Source organism: Trichomycterus rosablanca, chromosome 15, assembly GCF_030014385.1.
Source record: "Trichomycterus rosablanca isolate fTriRos1 chromosome 15, fTriRos1.hap1, whole genome shotgun sequence".
NCBI lineage: Eukaryota > Metazoa > Chordata > Actinopteri > Siluriformes > Trichomycteridae > Trichomycterus > Trichomycterus rosablanca.
In genome coordinates, this window is record NC_086002.1 from 32244532 (window position 1) to 32259531 (window position 15000).

The following is a 15000-nucleotide window of genomic DNA, read 5'->3' on the forward strand; positions in this document are numbered from 1 at the left end:
AAGTAAGAATCGTAAGGATTAGAAGTATGTCTGTGGGGATTTGTGCACGTTCAGTAGTAGTCCCTCACGCCCCTCACGCCCCGTCCCTTCTCTGTGTGTGTGTTCCTCCTCAGCGGGTCTGGAGGAGTTCCGCTGGTTCCTGCGCTCCGAGTTCAGTGAGGAGAACCTGGCCTTCTGGCTCGACTGCGAGGAGTACAAGAGGACGCCCGAGACCAAACTCGCCACCAAGGCCCAGAGCATCTACGCCCGGTTCGTCAACGCCGACGCCCCTCAGGAGGTACGAGGAGGCGCTGGGTGGGGAGGGGGACTTTGGTTTGGTCTCTGGGGTGTGGCCGAACTTATCCGGACACCTTACAGTGAGCTTAATAGATGCTCCATTCCAAAATCATGGGCATTAGTAGGGTAGGAGGAGTTTGGAGTGTGCCTGTGGGGATTTCTGCCTGTTCAGTCCTATTAAGACATGTGGCTGGACACCTTACAGTGAGCTAATTGGACCGTCCATTCCAATTTGGGTGTCCCAATACTTACTTTTGCTACAATAAGAGGGCGTGGCCTCACCTGTGGACCTGTGCTTTTGCGTTTGCAGGTGAACCTGGACGGCGAGACGCGCGAGGCGCTGACCGGAGGGATGGACGCGCCGGCCGGCGACACCTTCGCCGAGGCTCAGCGCCGCATCTTCACCCTGATGGCCAAGGACTCGTTCCCTCGCTTCCTGCGCTCGCCCTTCTGCCAGAGCGGCGTCAGAGCGGCGTGAGAGAGAGGACGCCGCCCCGTTCCACACGCACGCTAGTTAGCATTAGCGGTGTAGCATGGTCCCGCTGCGATAGCTTTAATTAAACATGAAGAAGCAGAACCGGTGACGAATGAAGGTAGAATTTTATTTCGCTTGGACGTTTAGGCTGAATGTTTTCGCTTCAATAAAGAGACGTGTCACATGATCAGTGCTTTCATTCATTTATTCATTCATTGTTTGTTTTACTATCATTTCATCCTGGTCAGGGTCACACTGGGTCTGAGCTACTCGATCCACCACTGTGCCGCCCAGTGCAAATCATGAGTCTTAAAGTCCAGGAATTAAATAGTACTAAATAACACAGAGTACAATTGTAGGGAACAGTTAGTGTTACGTCCAGGTGTTTGGAACTCACCTGTTGCTACCAGTATTTATACAAACCCACAGGTTTTTTGTTAGTAAAAAGTTGATATTTAATATTGAATATTTAAGCTACAGTTATTTTTTTTTAATGTTCCACAGTAAACAGGTGAACTGGTAGCAGGTGAGTGAATCACGATCAGGTATGAAAGGAAAGGAATAGCTTAATAAATACAATTCACAATGCAAATACGCTTTTACCGTCTACCGTACATAATATGGTGAAAAGATTCAGAGAATCCGGAGTAATCTCGGTCCATGCAGGGCAGGATCGTGACCTTCGAGCCCTCAGACAGAACCACACGACTGTGATAAACAGTTTAATATTACACCGAGTCAGATTGCTTCGGAAAACCGGCGTCACCTAACGCAGTCGACCGCTGCTTCGAAAAATGCAACCTGAAAGTGTACTACAGTGTAATACTTTAATTTTATGCAGAAACATGCTCATCTCAGATGGAAATATCTGACAAACAAGTTAAATGCAGTAAAATAAAAGATTTTTAAACTGTTGAATCAAATCAAGAGCGTTTTGTGACTGAAAACAGAACTTAGCCGGTTTGTTTACATTGTCTAGTGTTGTATTTCTGCTGTTTTATGTTATTAATCAGCTATTTTAGTTCCCATTGAAGACAAAATGTTCCCTCATGCATCTTTAATCACCAAAAAAACAACAAAAAAACGAAAACTATCAGATTATTTAGAGACTTTTATTTGTGCGTTCTGCTATTCGTACTCGCGCACTTCTATACTAGCTAGTATGTACTAAACTCACCGTAGTAACCCATAGCAACGCTCCATCCGTGCATACTCGTTAGTACGCAAGTGCGCAGCGTTGCTAGTTGCTGTGAGCTAACGGTAGTGAAAAATGGCTCAGGGAAAACAGAAGTTTAAAGCGCAGAAACCCGGCGGAGGCAAAAAACCTCCTAATAAACAGAAGGGACCGAAGAAAGGAGGTAAATTATGTATAAATGATCGTTTTGGTGAATAATAAATGAAGCGTTTTAGGTAAAAGCTAGGTCTGCGAGCGGTTAGCTTAGCACGCAATGCTAATACTAGTGCGTGTGTGTGTTTATCAACGAATACTGACTAACACATGAATTAATAAATTAGGCATTATTATTAAATATAAATGTAAATCTTAATAAGTTAGCATATTTTATTAGATATTTGGGTTTATTTTTATGAAACTAAGACGTGTATTAATGTCTCAGTGTTAAGTAGTGTAGAGCCGGGCGATGTGATACGAACATCATCACCGCGATACTTCACGATACACAATTGATCACGATCCACGGTTTCACGAAATGCATTCCTTGCTACGTATTCCTTGCAAACGATAAATTGAAACACCGTGTTTATGTGTTACCGCTTTAAATCCGTGATCTCCCACATTCAGTGGTTGTTTACGTTGGCATTCGACGGATAAATCGGCTACTGATCCCTGAAGAACCTCGAGACGGGGCGGATTTTTCCTTTCTACGACGGTTTTTGACGGGATGTCCGATACGCAGGCGGGCCGGTCTAGCGCCCGTACTCGCCGATTATGCAGCTCCGATACTCATTTTTAGACTTGGTGCAAAGCACGATGGGATGTTTTATTGCTCTGGTGTTTCCGCAGGGAGGATCATCGCCCCCAAGAAGGCGGCGGTGGTTCATCAACAGAAACTGAAGAAGGTACGTTTCTGCACTCGCACAGACTTTTATTGTGCATTCTAGCTACAAAACGTTCAACTGGTTTTGCTAATGAATATACAGGGGTTGGACAAAATAACTGAAACACCTGTCATTTTAGTGTGGGAGGTTTCATGGCTAAATTGGACCAGTCTGGTGGCCAATCTTCATTAATTGCACATTGCACCAGTAAGAGCAGAGTGTGAAGGTTCAATTAGCAGGGTAAGAGCACAGTTTTGCTCAAAATATTGTAATGCACACAACATTATGGGTGACATACCAGAGTTCAAAAGAGGACAAATTGTTGGTGCACGTCTTGCTGGCGCATCTGTGACCAAGACAGCAAGTCTTTGTGATGTATCAAGAGCCACGGTATCCAGGGTAATGTCAGCATACCACCAAGAAGGACAAACCACATCCAACAGGATTAACTGTGGACGCAAGAGGAAGCTGTCTGAAAGGGATGTTCGGGTGCTAACCCGGATTGTATCCAAAAAACATAAAACCACGGCTGCCCAAATCACGGCAGAATTAAATGTGCACCTCGACTCTCCTGTTTCCACCAGAACTGTCCGTCGGGAGCTCCACAGGGTCGATATACACGGCCGGGCTGCTATAGCCAAACCTTCGGTCACTCGTGCCAATGCCAAACGTCGGTTTCAATGGTGCAAGGAGCGCAAATCTTGGGCTGTGGACATTGTGAAACATGTATTGTTCTCTGATGAGTCCACCTTTACTGTTTTCCCCACATCCGGGAGAGTTACGGTGTGGAGAAGCCCCAAAGAAGCGTACCACCCAGACTGTTGCATGCCCAGAGTGAAGCATGGGGGTGGATCAGTGATGGTTTGGGCTGCCATATCATGGCATTCCCTTGGCCCAATACTTGTGCTAGATGGGCGCGTCACTGCCAAGGACTACCGAACCGTTCTGGAGGACCATGTGCATCCAATGGCGGTGCCGTGTATCAGGATGACAATGCACCAATACACACAGCAAGACTGGTGAAAGATTGGTTTGATGAACATGAAAGTGAAGTTGAACATCTCCCATGGCCTGCACAGTCACCAGATCTAAATATTATTGAGCCACTTTGGGGTGTTTTGGAGAAGCGAGTCAGGAAACGTTTTCCTCCACCAGCATCACGTAGTGACCTGGCCACTATCCTGCAAGAAGAATGGCTTAAAATCCCTCTGACCACTGTGCAGGACTTGTATATGTCATTTCCAAGACGAATTGACGCTGTATTGGCCGCAAAAGGAGGCCCTACACCATACTAATAAATTATTGTGGTCTAAAATCAGGTGTTTCAGTTATTTTGTCCAACCCCTGTATGTATATATATATAATGTTTGTGGCCCCTAAATTGGTCTGACCGTCCACTTTGATTGGGTGTGGTCAAACTGCTCTTATTTATGGGCAGGGGAATTCACTTAACACGGAACGAGGAGGCACGTCGACGTTAAACGACACTTGGATTTAGGCGGTTTACCCCGTCCGTCATGACAGATCCTCTCCAGGTCCTTACAGATCGATGGGGGTTTTAAATCTGCCCCACATAACCACTCTGTGTCCACTCGGCGTCCACTCAGATTGACTGGGGAATGGGATATGACTAGGGGTGGGTTTATAAAATCGATGTTTCGATCCGAATCGATCTTTATTTGAATGATCCGATATCGATTCATATAAACGCGAGATCGATCTTGAACATGAGCCCCTTTTCACGGTGTTCACGGAAATCTGTTACCCCCTTTAATCTCGCGTGACCAGCCGCGCAACGAGATCTGACCTGCACATCAGTTCAGCACGGCAGAAGCTGAAGTAACGCCTGGTTCACACTACACGATTTCCGCACTGATTTTCGCTCGGCGAAGGGTCGGCGCTAGATTTACCGGTTCGGGAGGAACTCGGTGTTCGCTCGGCGATCAAAACTCGGCTCTCAATCAGTGTGTGAAACAGCGAGGGGAAACACAGGGGAGAGGTTGTAAACAGGTGGGGCAGGGGCGTAATATAGTTTCTATCAGAATACATCAGCACACACACGAGTTTTACAGTATTTCTGACCTGATCGTTCTCTACAAAACAAAGTATTTATTATAAAACGGATAGTTCCGGTCCTAAAATCTGATTGGCTGAGCCGCGTTCGAAGCCGTTGTAAAATCCCCGATAAACGCACACCTATGACCGCCTCACATCATTCCATATTAATACGCCACTGAATACAAAAGTTAATGTTATTTTCGCCCTCATGTTGCCTAGCAACACTGTTAATCGAACTATTTTGCGTCGCGGAAGAACGCTTTATTGTAAGTTTATACACGATAAATACATTTATGAATTAAACATTGTTGTATTTATTATATTTTATGTTGACCGCCGTTTTATAAAAGCAATAAGCCACTCGAGACCGTGCGTTACTGTTATGATTTTAGCACGGGGAAAGAAGTTTTAGGCGCTCCGCTTCGCGTCGTGCCAAAAACGTCGTCCCCGTGCTAAAATCACAGTAACGCACGGCCTCTCGTGGCTTATTGCTTTAATAACCTCCAACTCACTACAGAACGAGCCATGCTGCTCGCGTTGCCAGATCCACTCGGATTCATTTATTTTTCTCCTTGATTTTACGCTGCACACCAGCGCACAAACTTTGATCGCTCGCTACTTGTTGACGTGTATTTTGGACGTGGTATCGTTAAACCCCTCGTCACGTCTCACGTGTGTTTTCGTGACGGAACGTAGTTTGGGAGAGCAGAGGAGCTCGCCTGCGATTCCAGTTGGTGATAGATGGTGTAGTGTGAAACCCATCGCCTAGGAGTCGTGCAGTGTGAACCGTACAGCGACCCGGCAAATCAGAAAGTCGTGTAGTGTGAACTTGGCATAAGCTGTGCAACAGCCAGGCGTATGTTTACATTACACGTACACTGTTGTAGCGTGTCAGACATATAAAATAATAAAAAAAAAAATTCGTTACTGTTTTCTGTTTTAGATTAATTATTCATGTAAACACAAATATTTTTAATAATGAGCGTTCTTTGTACAACTATCACGTTCGTTCTCTGTACATCTGTACATATTTAAACAAAACCTGTTAATGTAACTCAAATATGCCCAAATGTGTTGAATCTGAATCGAATCGGGGCCTTGTGAATCGGAATCGAATCGATCCAGGAAATGAGTGGCGATACCCACCCCTAGATATGACTAATTTACAGACTGTGCGTGTGACTGTCGGTGTGGTTTCAGGGTCTGGAGGTGGCCATCAGGAACAAGATCGAAGAGGAGGTGTTGCAGAAAGCCAGCGGGAAGCTGCACAAGAAGCTCAGCGTGCTCAAGACCCCCCAGGGGAAAGGAGGGAAGGGGGGGGCGGGCGGCGCCGCCGCCGCCGCCGCGGCTTCCTCCAAATAGCGGCCCGCGCCCTTTATTCGCACCCTGTGCAGCTCGTCTCGTCTGGTCTAGTTTAGCGCCACCTGCAGGCTGCGGACGATTGAGTAAAACTTGGGTCCTGGGACCCTCTACCACTTGCACCCGGCCCCTGAAACGTGTACATTCACCGTTACACCTTGTAAACCACAGTGTGATCAGATTGCTGTATTAAAACAAAAGGAACTCGGAGTGTTTCGTGTTCACGTTTTATTTCAAGTGCACACAAAAAAATCACACGTTTTCATCCCGTATCCTTGAACACTATACGGCCAAAAGTATTGGGACATGAGCATGAGCGGTCAGCTAGACGGCCTCTCGCAAGACTTTAATATCGAAGTGGGTCCGTGTGTGGGAATTTGTGCCCGTTCAGACAGGCGGGCGTGTGTACGGCCGAGGGCTGATGTCGACACTCGGGTTCATGCTGGAACAGGAAAGGGCCTTCCCTAAACTGCTGCCCACTTGGAAGCATATTATTGCCCTTTACATGGTTGATTTATTCCGGTCAGTTTCAGTCCTCAGACGCAACCGATCCGAATTCAGTCAGTTATAATGAGGAACCTGTTCGACCCTTCCTCCCTCAGACGTGTAGCCTAGACAAATCCTGTCAGTTTCAATGAACCCGTTCGACCCTCCCTTCCTCAGACGCAGCCAATCCGGTTAGTTTCAGGTTCAATGAGGAACCCGTTCAATCCTCCCTCCCTCAGATGCAGCCAATCCAAATGTGGTCAGTTTCAACAAGGAACCTGTCCGACCCTCCCTCCCTCCGACACAGCCAATCCGAATTTGGTCAGTTTCAATGCGGAACCCGCTCGACCCTCCCTCCCTCAGATGCAGCCAATCCAAATGTGGTCAGTTTCAACAAGGAACCTGTCCGACCCTCCCTCCCTCCGACACAGCCAATCCGAATTTGGTCAGTTTCAATGCGGAACCCGCTCGACCCTCCCTCCCTCCGACACAGCCAATCCGAATTTGGTCAGTTTCAAAGAGGAACCTGTTCGACCCTCCCTCCCTCAGACACAGCCTATACAAATCCTGTCAGTTTCAATAAGGAACCTGTTCGACCCTCCCTCCCTCCCTCAGACACCCTCCCTCAGACACAGCCTATACGACCCTCCCTCCCTCAGACACAGCCTATACGACCCTCCCTCCCTGAGACACAGCCTATACGACCCTCCCTCCCTCACACAGCCTATACGACCCTCCCTACCTCCCTCAGACACAGCCTATACGACCCTCCCTCCCTCCCTCAGACACAGCCTATACGACCCTCCCTCCCTCCCTCAGACACAGCCTATACGACCCTCCCTCCCTCAGACACAGCCTCTACGACCCTCCCTCCCTCAGACACAGCCTATACAAATCCTGTCAGTTTCAATAAGGAACCTGTTCGACCCTCCCTCCCTCCCTCCCTCAGACACAGCCTATACGACCCTCCCTCCCTCCCTCAGACACAGCCTATACGACCCTCCCTCCCTCCCTCAGACACAGCCTATACGACCCTCCCTCCCTCCCTCCCTCAGACACAGCCTATACGACCCTCCCTCCCTCCCTCCCTCAGACACAGCCTATACGACCCTCCCTCCCTCAGACACAGCCTATACGACCCTCCCTCCCTCCCTCAGACACAGCCTATACGACCCTCCCTCCCTCCCTCCCTCCCTCAGACACAGCCTATACGACCCTCCCTCCCTCCCTCAGACACAGCCTATACGACCCTCCCTCCCTCAGACACAGCCTATACGACCCTCCCTCCCTCAGACACAGCCTATACAAATACTGTCAGTTTCAAGAAGGAACCTGTCCGACCCGCCCTCCCTCCGACACAGCCAATCCGAATTTGGTCAGTTTCAAAGAGGAACCTGTTCGACCCTCCCTCCCTCAGACATAGCCAATCCAAATTTGGTAAATTTCAATGCGGAACCCGCTCGACCCTCCCTCCCTCAGACGCAGCCAATCCAAATTTGGTCAGTTTCAAAGAGGAACCTGTTCGACCCTCCCTCCCTCAGACATGTAGCCTATACAAATCCTGTCAGTTTCAATAAGGAACCTGTTCGACTCTCCCTCCCTCAGACACAGCCAATCCAGTCAGTTTAATCAGCAGGGGGGGGGGGGGGGGAGTCCAAATACTTTTGTCCATATAGTGTATAGTGTAAAGTCGTAGAACCATCATAGGTCTCCCGCGTCTCCCGCCCCCCTTGTTGTGAAAATACTGGAAGTCCAAACGCCCAAAAAGGTGCCAAATCTGATTTTAATCCGCACACCAGGATAAAAAACCTCCGGTCAAAATCATCCAGAAGAAAATAAGTAATAATCGTTTTATTATTTCTTGATCGCGCCCCGAAAAATACCTTTATATACAAACATCAAACGAAAAAATCAATCATAATTTACTCAGTTTCATTAAACAGTATCAATAATAATCATAATAATAATGATGGGACAGAATTGCACACGAGTGAAGATCCGTGCTGAACCCACAGCACACGAGGAGGCACCGAGCTTCAAATCCAATACGCCCATCCCGATCGGTCGACCGGAAACCGAGGCCACGCCTCCCGAGGACGACGTGTGGTCCCTGACCCGAGTGAGTGTCGTCATGGCGACCGGTCAGCCCGGCGGTCCGTCATCACCTCTTCTGCTCCCAGATCTCGGGCATGTTCAAGTCCAAGCGCTCGAGGGAGCGAAGAGCCTGGATGTTCTCCGTGTAGAAGGCCACGTCCACCACCATCAACCTGCAGGAGGAAGCCCAGGTCACCACAGTGAACTTCCCTAAACTGTTTTCCCTCCTGCCGGTAGAGTCTCTCAGAGAGCCGAACCATCATGCAGGCGCCTCCACCAGCCAGCAGAGGAACCCGTTTAAATCACCCTCCCTCAGGCACAGCCAATCCGAATGTGGTCAGTTTTAATAAGGAACCTGTTCGTCCCTCCCTCCCTCAGACGCAGCCAATCCGAATCCGGTCAGTTTCAGGTTTAAGGAGGAACCCGTTCGTCCCTCCCGCTGTCCCTCAGACACAGCCAATCCTACTCTGGTCAGTTTCAATGAGGAACCCGTTTGAACGTCCGTCCCAAACCTCCCTCCCTCCCTCAGACGCAGCCCATCCGAATCTGTTCAGTTTTAATTTCAATAAGGAACCCGTTCAACCCCTCCTCCCTCAGGCACAGCCAATCCGAATGTGGTCAGTTTTAATAAGGAACCTGTTCGTCCCTCCCTCCCTCAGACGCAGCCAATCCGAATCCGGTCAGTTTCAGGTTTAAGGAGGAACCCGTTCGTCCCTCCCGCTGTCCCTCAGACACAGCCAATCCTACTCTGGTCAGTTTCAATGAGGAACCCGTTTGAACGTCCGTCCCTCCCTCCCTCCCTCAGACGCAGCCCATCCGAATCTGTTCAGTTTTAATTTCAATAAGGAACCCGTTCAACCCCTCCTCCCTCAGGCACAGCCAATCCGAATGTGGTCAGTTTTAATAAGGAACCTGTTCGTCCCTCCCTCCCTCAGACGCAGCCAATCCGAATCCGGTCAGTTTCAGGTTTAAGGAGGAACCCGTTCGTCCCTCCCGCTGTCCCTCAGACACAGCCAATCCTACTCTGGTCAGTTTCAATGAGGAACCCGTTTGAACGTCCGTCCCTCCCTCCCTCCCTCCCTCCCTCCCTCAGACGCAGCCCATCCGAATCTGTTCAGTTTTAATTTCAATAAGGAACCCGTTCAACCCCTCCTCCCTCAGGCACAGCCAATCTGAATGTGGTCAGTTTTAATAAGGAACCCAATCAACTGTCCCTTCCTCCCTTAGCTGCAGCCAGTCAGAATCCGGTCAGTTTCAGTTTTAAGGAGGAACCCGTTCGACCCTTCCTCCCTCAGGCACAGCCAATCAGAATCCGGTCAGTTTCAGCTTTAAGGAGGAACCCGTTCGACCCTTCCTCCCTCAGGCACAGCCAATCAGAATCCGGTCAGTTTTAATAAGGAACCCGTTCGACCCTTCCTCCCTCAGGCACAGCCAATCCGAATGTGGTCAGTTTCAGTTTTAAGGAGGAACCCGTTCGACCCTTCCTCCCTCAGGCACAGCCAATCAGAATCCGGTCAGTTTCAGTTTTAAGGAGGAACCCATTCGACCCTTCCTCCCTCAGGCATAGCCAATCTGAATGTGGTCAGTTTTAATAAGGAACCTGTTCGACCCTCCCTCCCTTAGACACAGCCAATCCGAATCCGGTCAGTTTTAGTAAGGAACCCGTTCGACCCTCCCTCCCTCAGACGCAGCCAATCCGAATGTGGTCAGTTTTAATAAGGAACCCGTTCGACCCTCCCTCCCTCAGACGCAGCCAATCCGAATGTGGTCAGTTTTAATAAGGAACCCGTTCGATCTCCCTCCCTCAGACGCAGCCAATCCGAATGTGGTCAGTTTTAATAAGGAACCCGTTCGACCCTCCCTCCCTCAGACGCAGCCAATCCGAATGTGGTCAGTTTTAATAAGGAACCTGTTCGACCCTCCCTCCCTCAGACGCAGCCAATCCGAATGTGGTCAGTTTTAATAAGGAACCCGTTCGACCCTCCCTCCCTCAGACGCAGCCAATCCGAATGTGGTCAGTTTTAATAAGGAACCCGTTCGATCTCCCTCCCTCAGACGCAGCCAATCCGAATGTGGTCAGTTTTAATAAGGAACCCGTTCGACCCTCCCTCCCTCAGACGCAGCCAATCCGAATGTGGTCAGTTTTAATAAGGAACCTGTTCGACCCTCCCTCCCTCAGACGCAGCCAATCCGAATGTGGTCAGTTTTAATAAGGAACCTGTTCGACCCTCCCTCCCTCAGACACAGCCAATCCGAATGTGGTCAGTTTTAATAAGGAACCTGTTCGACCCTCCCTCCCTCAGACACAGCCAATCCGAATGTGGTCAGTTTTAATAAGGAACCTGTTCGACCCTCCCTCCCTCCCTCCCTCAGGCACAGCCAATCCGAATCCGGTCGGTTTGAACAAGGAACTCGTTCCATCGTCCCTCCCTCCCTCAGACGCAGCCGGTTTGCGTTAGAGAGAAAGGAAGCGGTTCTTACCCGTGCTGCGGGCCGCCGTCGTTGACCACGCCCAGCCGTGCCAGCTGCCTCTTCAGGTGGAGCTTAAAGCTGCCGTTGATCCTCAAGAACAGCATCTGAGGAAAATAAAGAACAGGCGCTTGTGTAATGTGCAGATTTCTGGACGTGTGTGTGTGTGTGTGTGGGGGGGGGGTCACACCTGGGTTTGTTCCTCGGGTAGAAGCTCGGAGATGGCCTCGTGCATTTTGGCCATCTGCTTGCAAATGTTCCGGAAACAGAGCGACGGCATCGGGGCCTTCACTTCATACTGCGCGCGCACACACACACACACACACACACATCAAAGCTCTAATCAATAAAGCATCACCTTACAAACACTGAACACCGTTAATCACTCGCTTTATCAGGGGTTCTGGTCAGGGTTGCAGTGGGTCAGAGCTCACACCTTGGTTAATGCTTTCTCGAAGAGACCGTCCATGATGGCCACCAGCTTGGCCGAGATCTCGGCGATGTGGTCGTTGTAGTCCTACACACACACACACACACACACACACAGTGAAGTTGCTCTCCGTACGCTATAGGACACGGGAATCGGATATGACACAGCATTTCTGGAACCAGTGAGGATGCGATAACCATACCGAAAACCTCCGAAATGATGTGTGTGTGTTCACCTTGGTGATGTGGTGGAAGTGGCGCAGGATGCTGTACTGCTTGGGCTGCAGTTTGGTCTCGAAGTGGGCGCGGATGACCGGGATGTAGTGAACGACCAGCTGCAGGCAGCGAGACACCAGAGCTGAGGACGCAAAGCGGGAAGAGAGTCAGAACCGCCCGCTGAAGCACTCGACCGGCGACGTTTTGTTCTGGACGTCTCGTCCGCTCGCTCGGCGGTGATCGTCTTTCCTCGGTGAGGTTTTCCCATGCGCCCGGTCGGTACCCACTGCACCGCCGCCCTCCCCGCTGACCCCGCGCCGAGTGAGCCGAGGCGTTACCTAGGTTCTTGGTGGTGATGGTCTTCAGTCCCACCACCTGCAGGGCCCCGGCGCCGAGCACCAGCTGACAGCTCCGCGAGTTGAAGTGCTGGACGGAGAGAAGACAAGCGGTCGGTCAGCCGAGGCGTCCCTTGTTAACAACCACCTCCTTGTTTCTACACTCCGTACTTCGTAGTTCTACAATTACTGACTGTAGTCCGTCTGTTTCTCTACATGCTGTTCTTCGATGCTCAGGACCCCCCACAGAGCAGGTATTATTTAGGTGCTGGATGATTCTCAGCGCTGCACTGACACTGACATGGTGCTGGTGTGTTAGTGTGTGTTGTGCTGGAATGCGTGTCCACTCACTGTCCACTCTATTAGACGCTCCTACCTAGTAGATGTAAAGTCAGAGACGATCGCTCATCTCATCTATCGCTGCTGTTCGAGTCGGTCGTCTTCTAGACCTTTTTGGTTGGTGGACGATTCTCAGTCCAGCAGTGACAGTGAGGCGTTTGGATCCACTCGTACCAGCACAACACACACTAACACACCAGCACCATGTCAGTGTCAGTGCAGTGCTGAGAATCATCCAGCACCTAAATAATACCTGCTCTGTGGGGGGGGGTCCTGACCATTGAAGAACCGGGTGAAACAGATGGACTACAGTCAGTAATTGTAGAACTACAAAGTGCTTCTATATGGTAAGTGGAGGTGGTTTTAATGTTATGGCCACATCGTTAGAATCGATACGCTGCTCAGTTAACGGGACGATGTTAAACACACACGGACCTTGAGGAGGTCGGAGAGGCGCGTCAGCATGTCGGTGGCGATGGACGGGATGTCGTTCACACACTGGCAGTATTCCAGGAACATCCGGATTAGCAGCAGCACCGTCCTGGAACACGGAAAAACGGGACGTCAGGGACCAGCTACTGCACCCCCGCCCACCTCGACGCTCAGGAACACTCACCCTATCACGGCGTACTTCTGCTCGTCCACCACCAGGAAGTCACTCGGCTTCCTGTCCTCCGTACCTGCACACCGATTATCATCGTTAACAGATCAAACTAACAAAGCGAAACGGCTCTGGCGGCTATCGTTCTGTTCCGGACGTCTCGTGCGCTCGCTCAGTGGTGATCATCTTCCTCTGTGGGATTCACACGTATTTAGCGAACCGTACCTGCGGATTTGCGATGGGGCAGCACGATGCGTCCGTCCGCGATGGTGTCCACCAGGAACTGGAACTCTGCCGGAACCTCGGCCTGCTTCCAGCGCTCGGTGTCCAGCAGCAGACTGCACCACACACAGACGAACACAGACGGACGGGTCAGACCGCACCCCCGTGTCCCCGGGACGCGGGTACGGTCCGACGGGGCGCGTGGGTACCTGAGCTTGTTCTTGCGCTCCTCGTGGAACCGCTGGACGAAGCGGTTGGCCTGGCTCTGCAGCGCCCCCTGCAGGCTGACGCTCTTCCTGCAGCACAGGGCCTCGGTGTCCTTGGCGAAGGCCTCCACCGCCCGACTCACCCGCACGAACTCGGCCGAGCTCAGGCGCTCCAGAGAGCCGTCCTACACACACACACATATATACAGAGAGAGAGAGAGAGAGAGAGAGAGAGAGAGAGAGAGAGAGAGAGAGGGTAAATTAGAGTGATACATATAGTGGGGGAAATAAGTATTTGATCTCCTGCTGATTTTGTAAGTTTACCCCCTTACAAAGACTTGAACAGTCTATAATTTTTATGGAAGGTTTATTTTAACAGAGAGAGACAGAATATCAACAAAAAATCCAGAAAAAAAACATTAAATAAAAGTTATAAATTAATTTGTATTTAATTAAGGGAAATAAGTATTTGATCCCCTACCAACCAGCAAGAATTCTGACCCCCACAGACCGGTTATGGGCCCATGAGGCTACAAATTAGTCCTGTCCCTGTATAAAAGACTCCTGTCACAGAATCAGTTTCTTCCATTCAAATCTCTCCACCACCATGGGCAAGACCAAAGAGCTATCAAAGGACGTCAGGGACAAGATTGTAGACCTGCACAAGGCTGGAATGGGCTACAAGACCATCAGCAAGAACCTTGGTGAGAAAGAGATCACTGTTGGTGCGATCATTCGAAAATGGAAAAAATACAAGATCACAGTCAATCGCCCTCGCTCTGGAGCTCCATGCAAGATCTCACCTGGTGGGGTAAGAATGATTCTGAGAAAGGTGAGGTCAGTCCAGAATTACACGGGAGGAGCTCGTCAATGATCTCAAGGGAGCTGGGAGCACAGTCACCAAGAAAACCATTAGTAACACACTTCGCCGTAATGGATTGAGATCCTGCAGTGCCCGCAAAGTCCCTCTGCTCAAGAAGGCTCATGTACAGGCCCGTCTGAAGTTTACCAACGAACACCTGAATGATTCAGAGAAAGCTTGGGAGAATGTGATATGGTCAGATGAGACCAAAATTGAGCTCTTTGGCATCAACAGAGAAATGCCCGGTGGGGACGGTGTTCTCGGGGTCGTATCCAGCATTTCTCTGCTGTGTGTGTGTGTACGTGTGTTAGGGCTGGGCGATATATCGAGATTTTATAAAATATCGATATATTTTCATACGCGATATAAGATAAGACAATATCGCGTATATCGATATAGATGTCGCGTTCCAGTTAGATCCGACAGTTCGTCTTTCTCTTCTCCCAGTTTGTCTCTGCACATGTTCACCTGCCCCGCCCCTCTCTGCCCCGCCCCTCTCCCTCACTGCCCCGCCC

General features: G+C 50.0%; 3 protein-coding genes across 4 annotated transcripts in view; 2 read left to right on the plus strand and 1 right to left on the minus strand.

The window, feature by feature from the left end:
* The window catches only part of si:ch211-196h16.12 (regulator of G-protein signaling 5), a 5480-nt gene extending 4554 nt beyond the window's left edge, over positions 1–926 (plus strand). Inside the window, exons 3-5 of the mRNA XM_063010380.1 lie at positions 1–2; positions 114–277; positions 587–926. The exon at positions 1–2 is cut by the window's left edge and continues 51 nt beyond it. Coding sequence (XP_062866450.1) covers positions 1–2; positions 114–277; positions 587–754 — 334 coding nt within the window. The 3' untranslated portion in view covers positions 755–926. The remainder of the gene's footprint in view (positions 3–113; positions 278–586) is intronic.
* A 1038-nt stretch (positions 927–1964) lies between these two features.
* c15h19orf53 (chromosome 15 C19orf53 homolog) lies at positions 1965–6436 on the plus strand. The gene is made up of 3 exons (XM_063010381.1): positions 1965–2109; positions 2775–2830; positions 6068–6436. Exons 1-3 carry the CDS (start codon positions 2022–2024, stop codon positions 6227–6229), a joined length of 306 nt encoding a protein of 101 aa, XP_062866451.1. The 5' UTR covers positions 1965–2021; the 3' UTR covers positions 6230–6436.
* Positions 6437–8548: 2112 nt separating this feature from the next.
* Positions 8549–15000, minus strand: part of vps54 (VPS54 subunit of GARP complex) — a 21370-nt gene continuing 14918 nt past the window's right edge. For both annotated transcript variants that reach the window (XM_063010377.1, XM_063010376.1), the window contains exons 14-23: positions 13627–13808; positions 13421–13533; positions 13211–13274; positions 13030–13135; positions 12259–12346; positions 11941–12062; positions 11712–11792; positions 11466–11573; positions 11288–11382; positions 8549–8979 (exon numbers count right to left, since the gene is read on the minus strand). In XM_063010377.1, the coding sequence (XP_062866447.1) occupies positions 8874–8979; positions 11288–11382; positions 11466–11573; positions 11712–11792; positions 11941–12062; positions 12259–12346; positions 13030–13135; positions 13211–13274; positions 13421–13533; positions 13627–13808 (1065 nt within the window). In that variant the 3' untranslated portion in view covers positions 8549–8873. The remainder of the gene's footprint in view (positions 8980–11287; positions 11383–11465; positions 11574–11711; positions 11793–11940; positions 12063–12258; positions 12347–13029; positions 13136–13210; positions 13275–13420; positions 13534–13626; positions 13809–15000) is intronic.

Bases quoted from the DNA above. Each gene is read 5' to 3' on its own strand.
- c15h19orf53 (XM_063010381.1), top strand. From the start codon at position 2,022: ATGGCTCAGGGAAAACAGAAGTTTAAAGCGCAGAAACCCGGCGGAGGC. The intron at 2,110-2,774 runs GTAAATTATGTA...GTGTTTCCGCAG, and splicing joins GAAGGGACCGAAGAAAGGAG to GGAGGATCATCGCCCCCAAG. The intron at 2,831-6,067 runs GTACGTTTCTGC...GTGTGGTTTCAG, and splicing joins ATCAACAGAAACTGAAGAAG to GGTCTGGAGGTGGCCATCAG.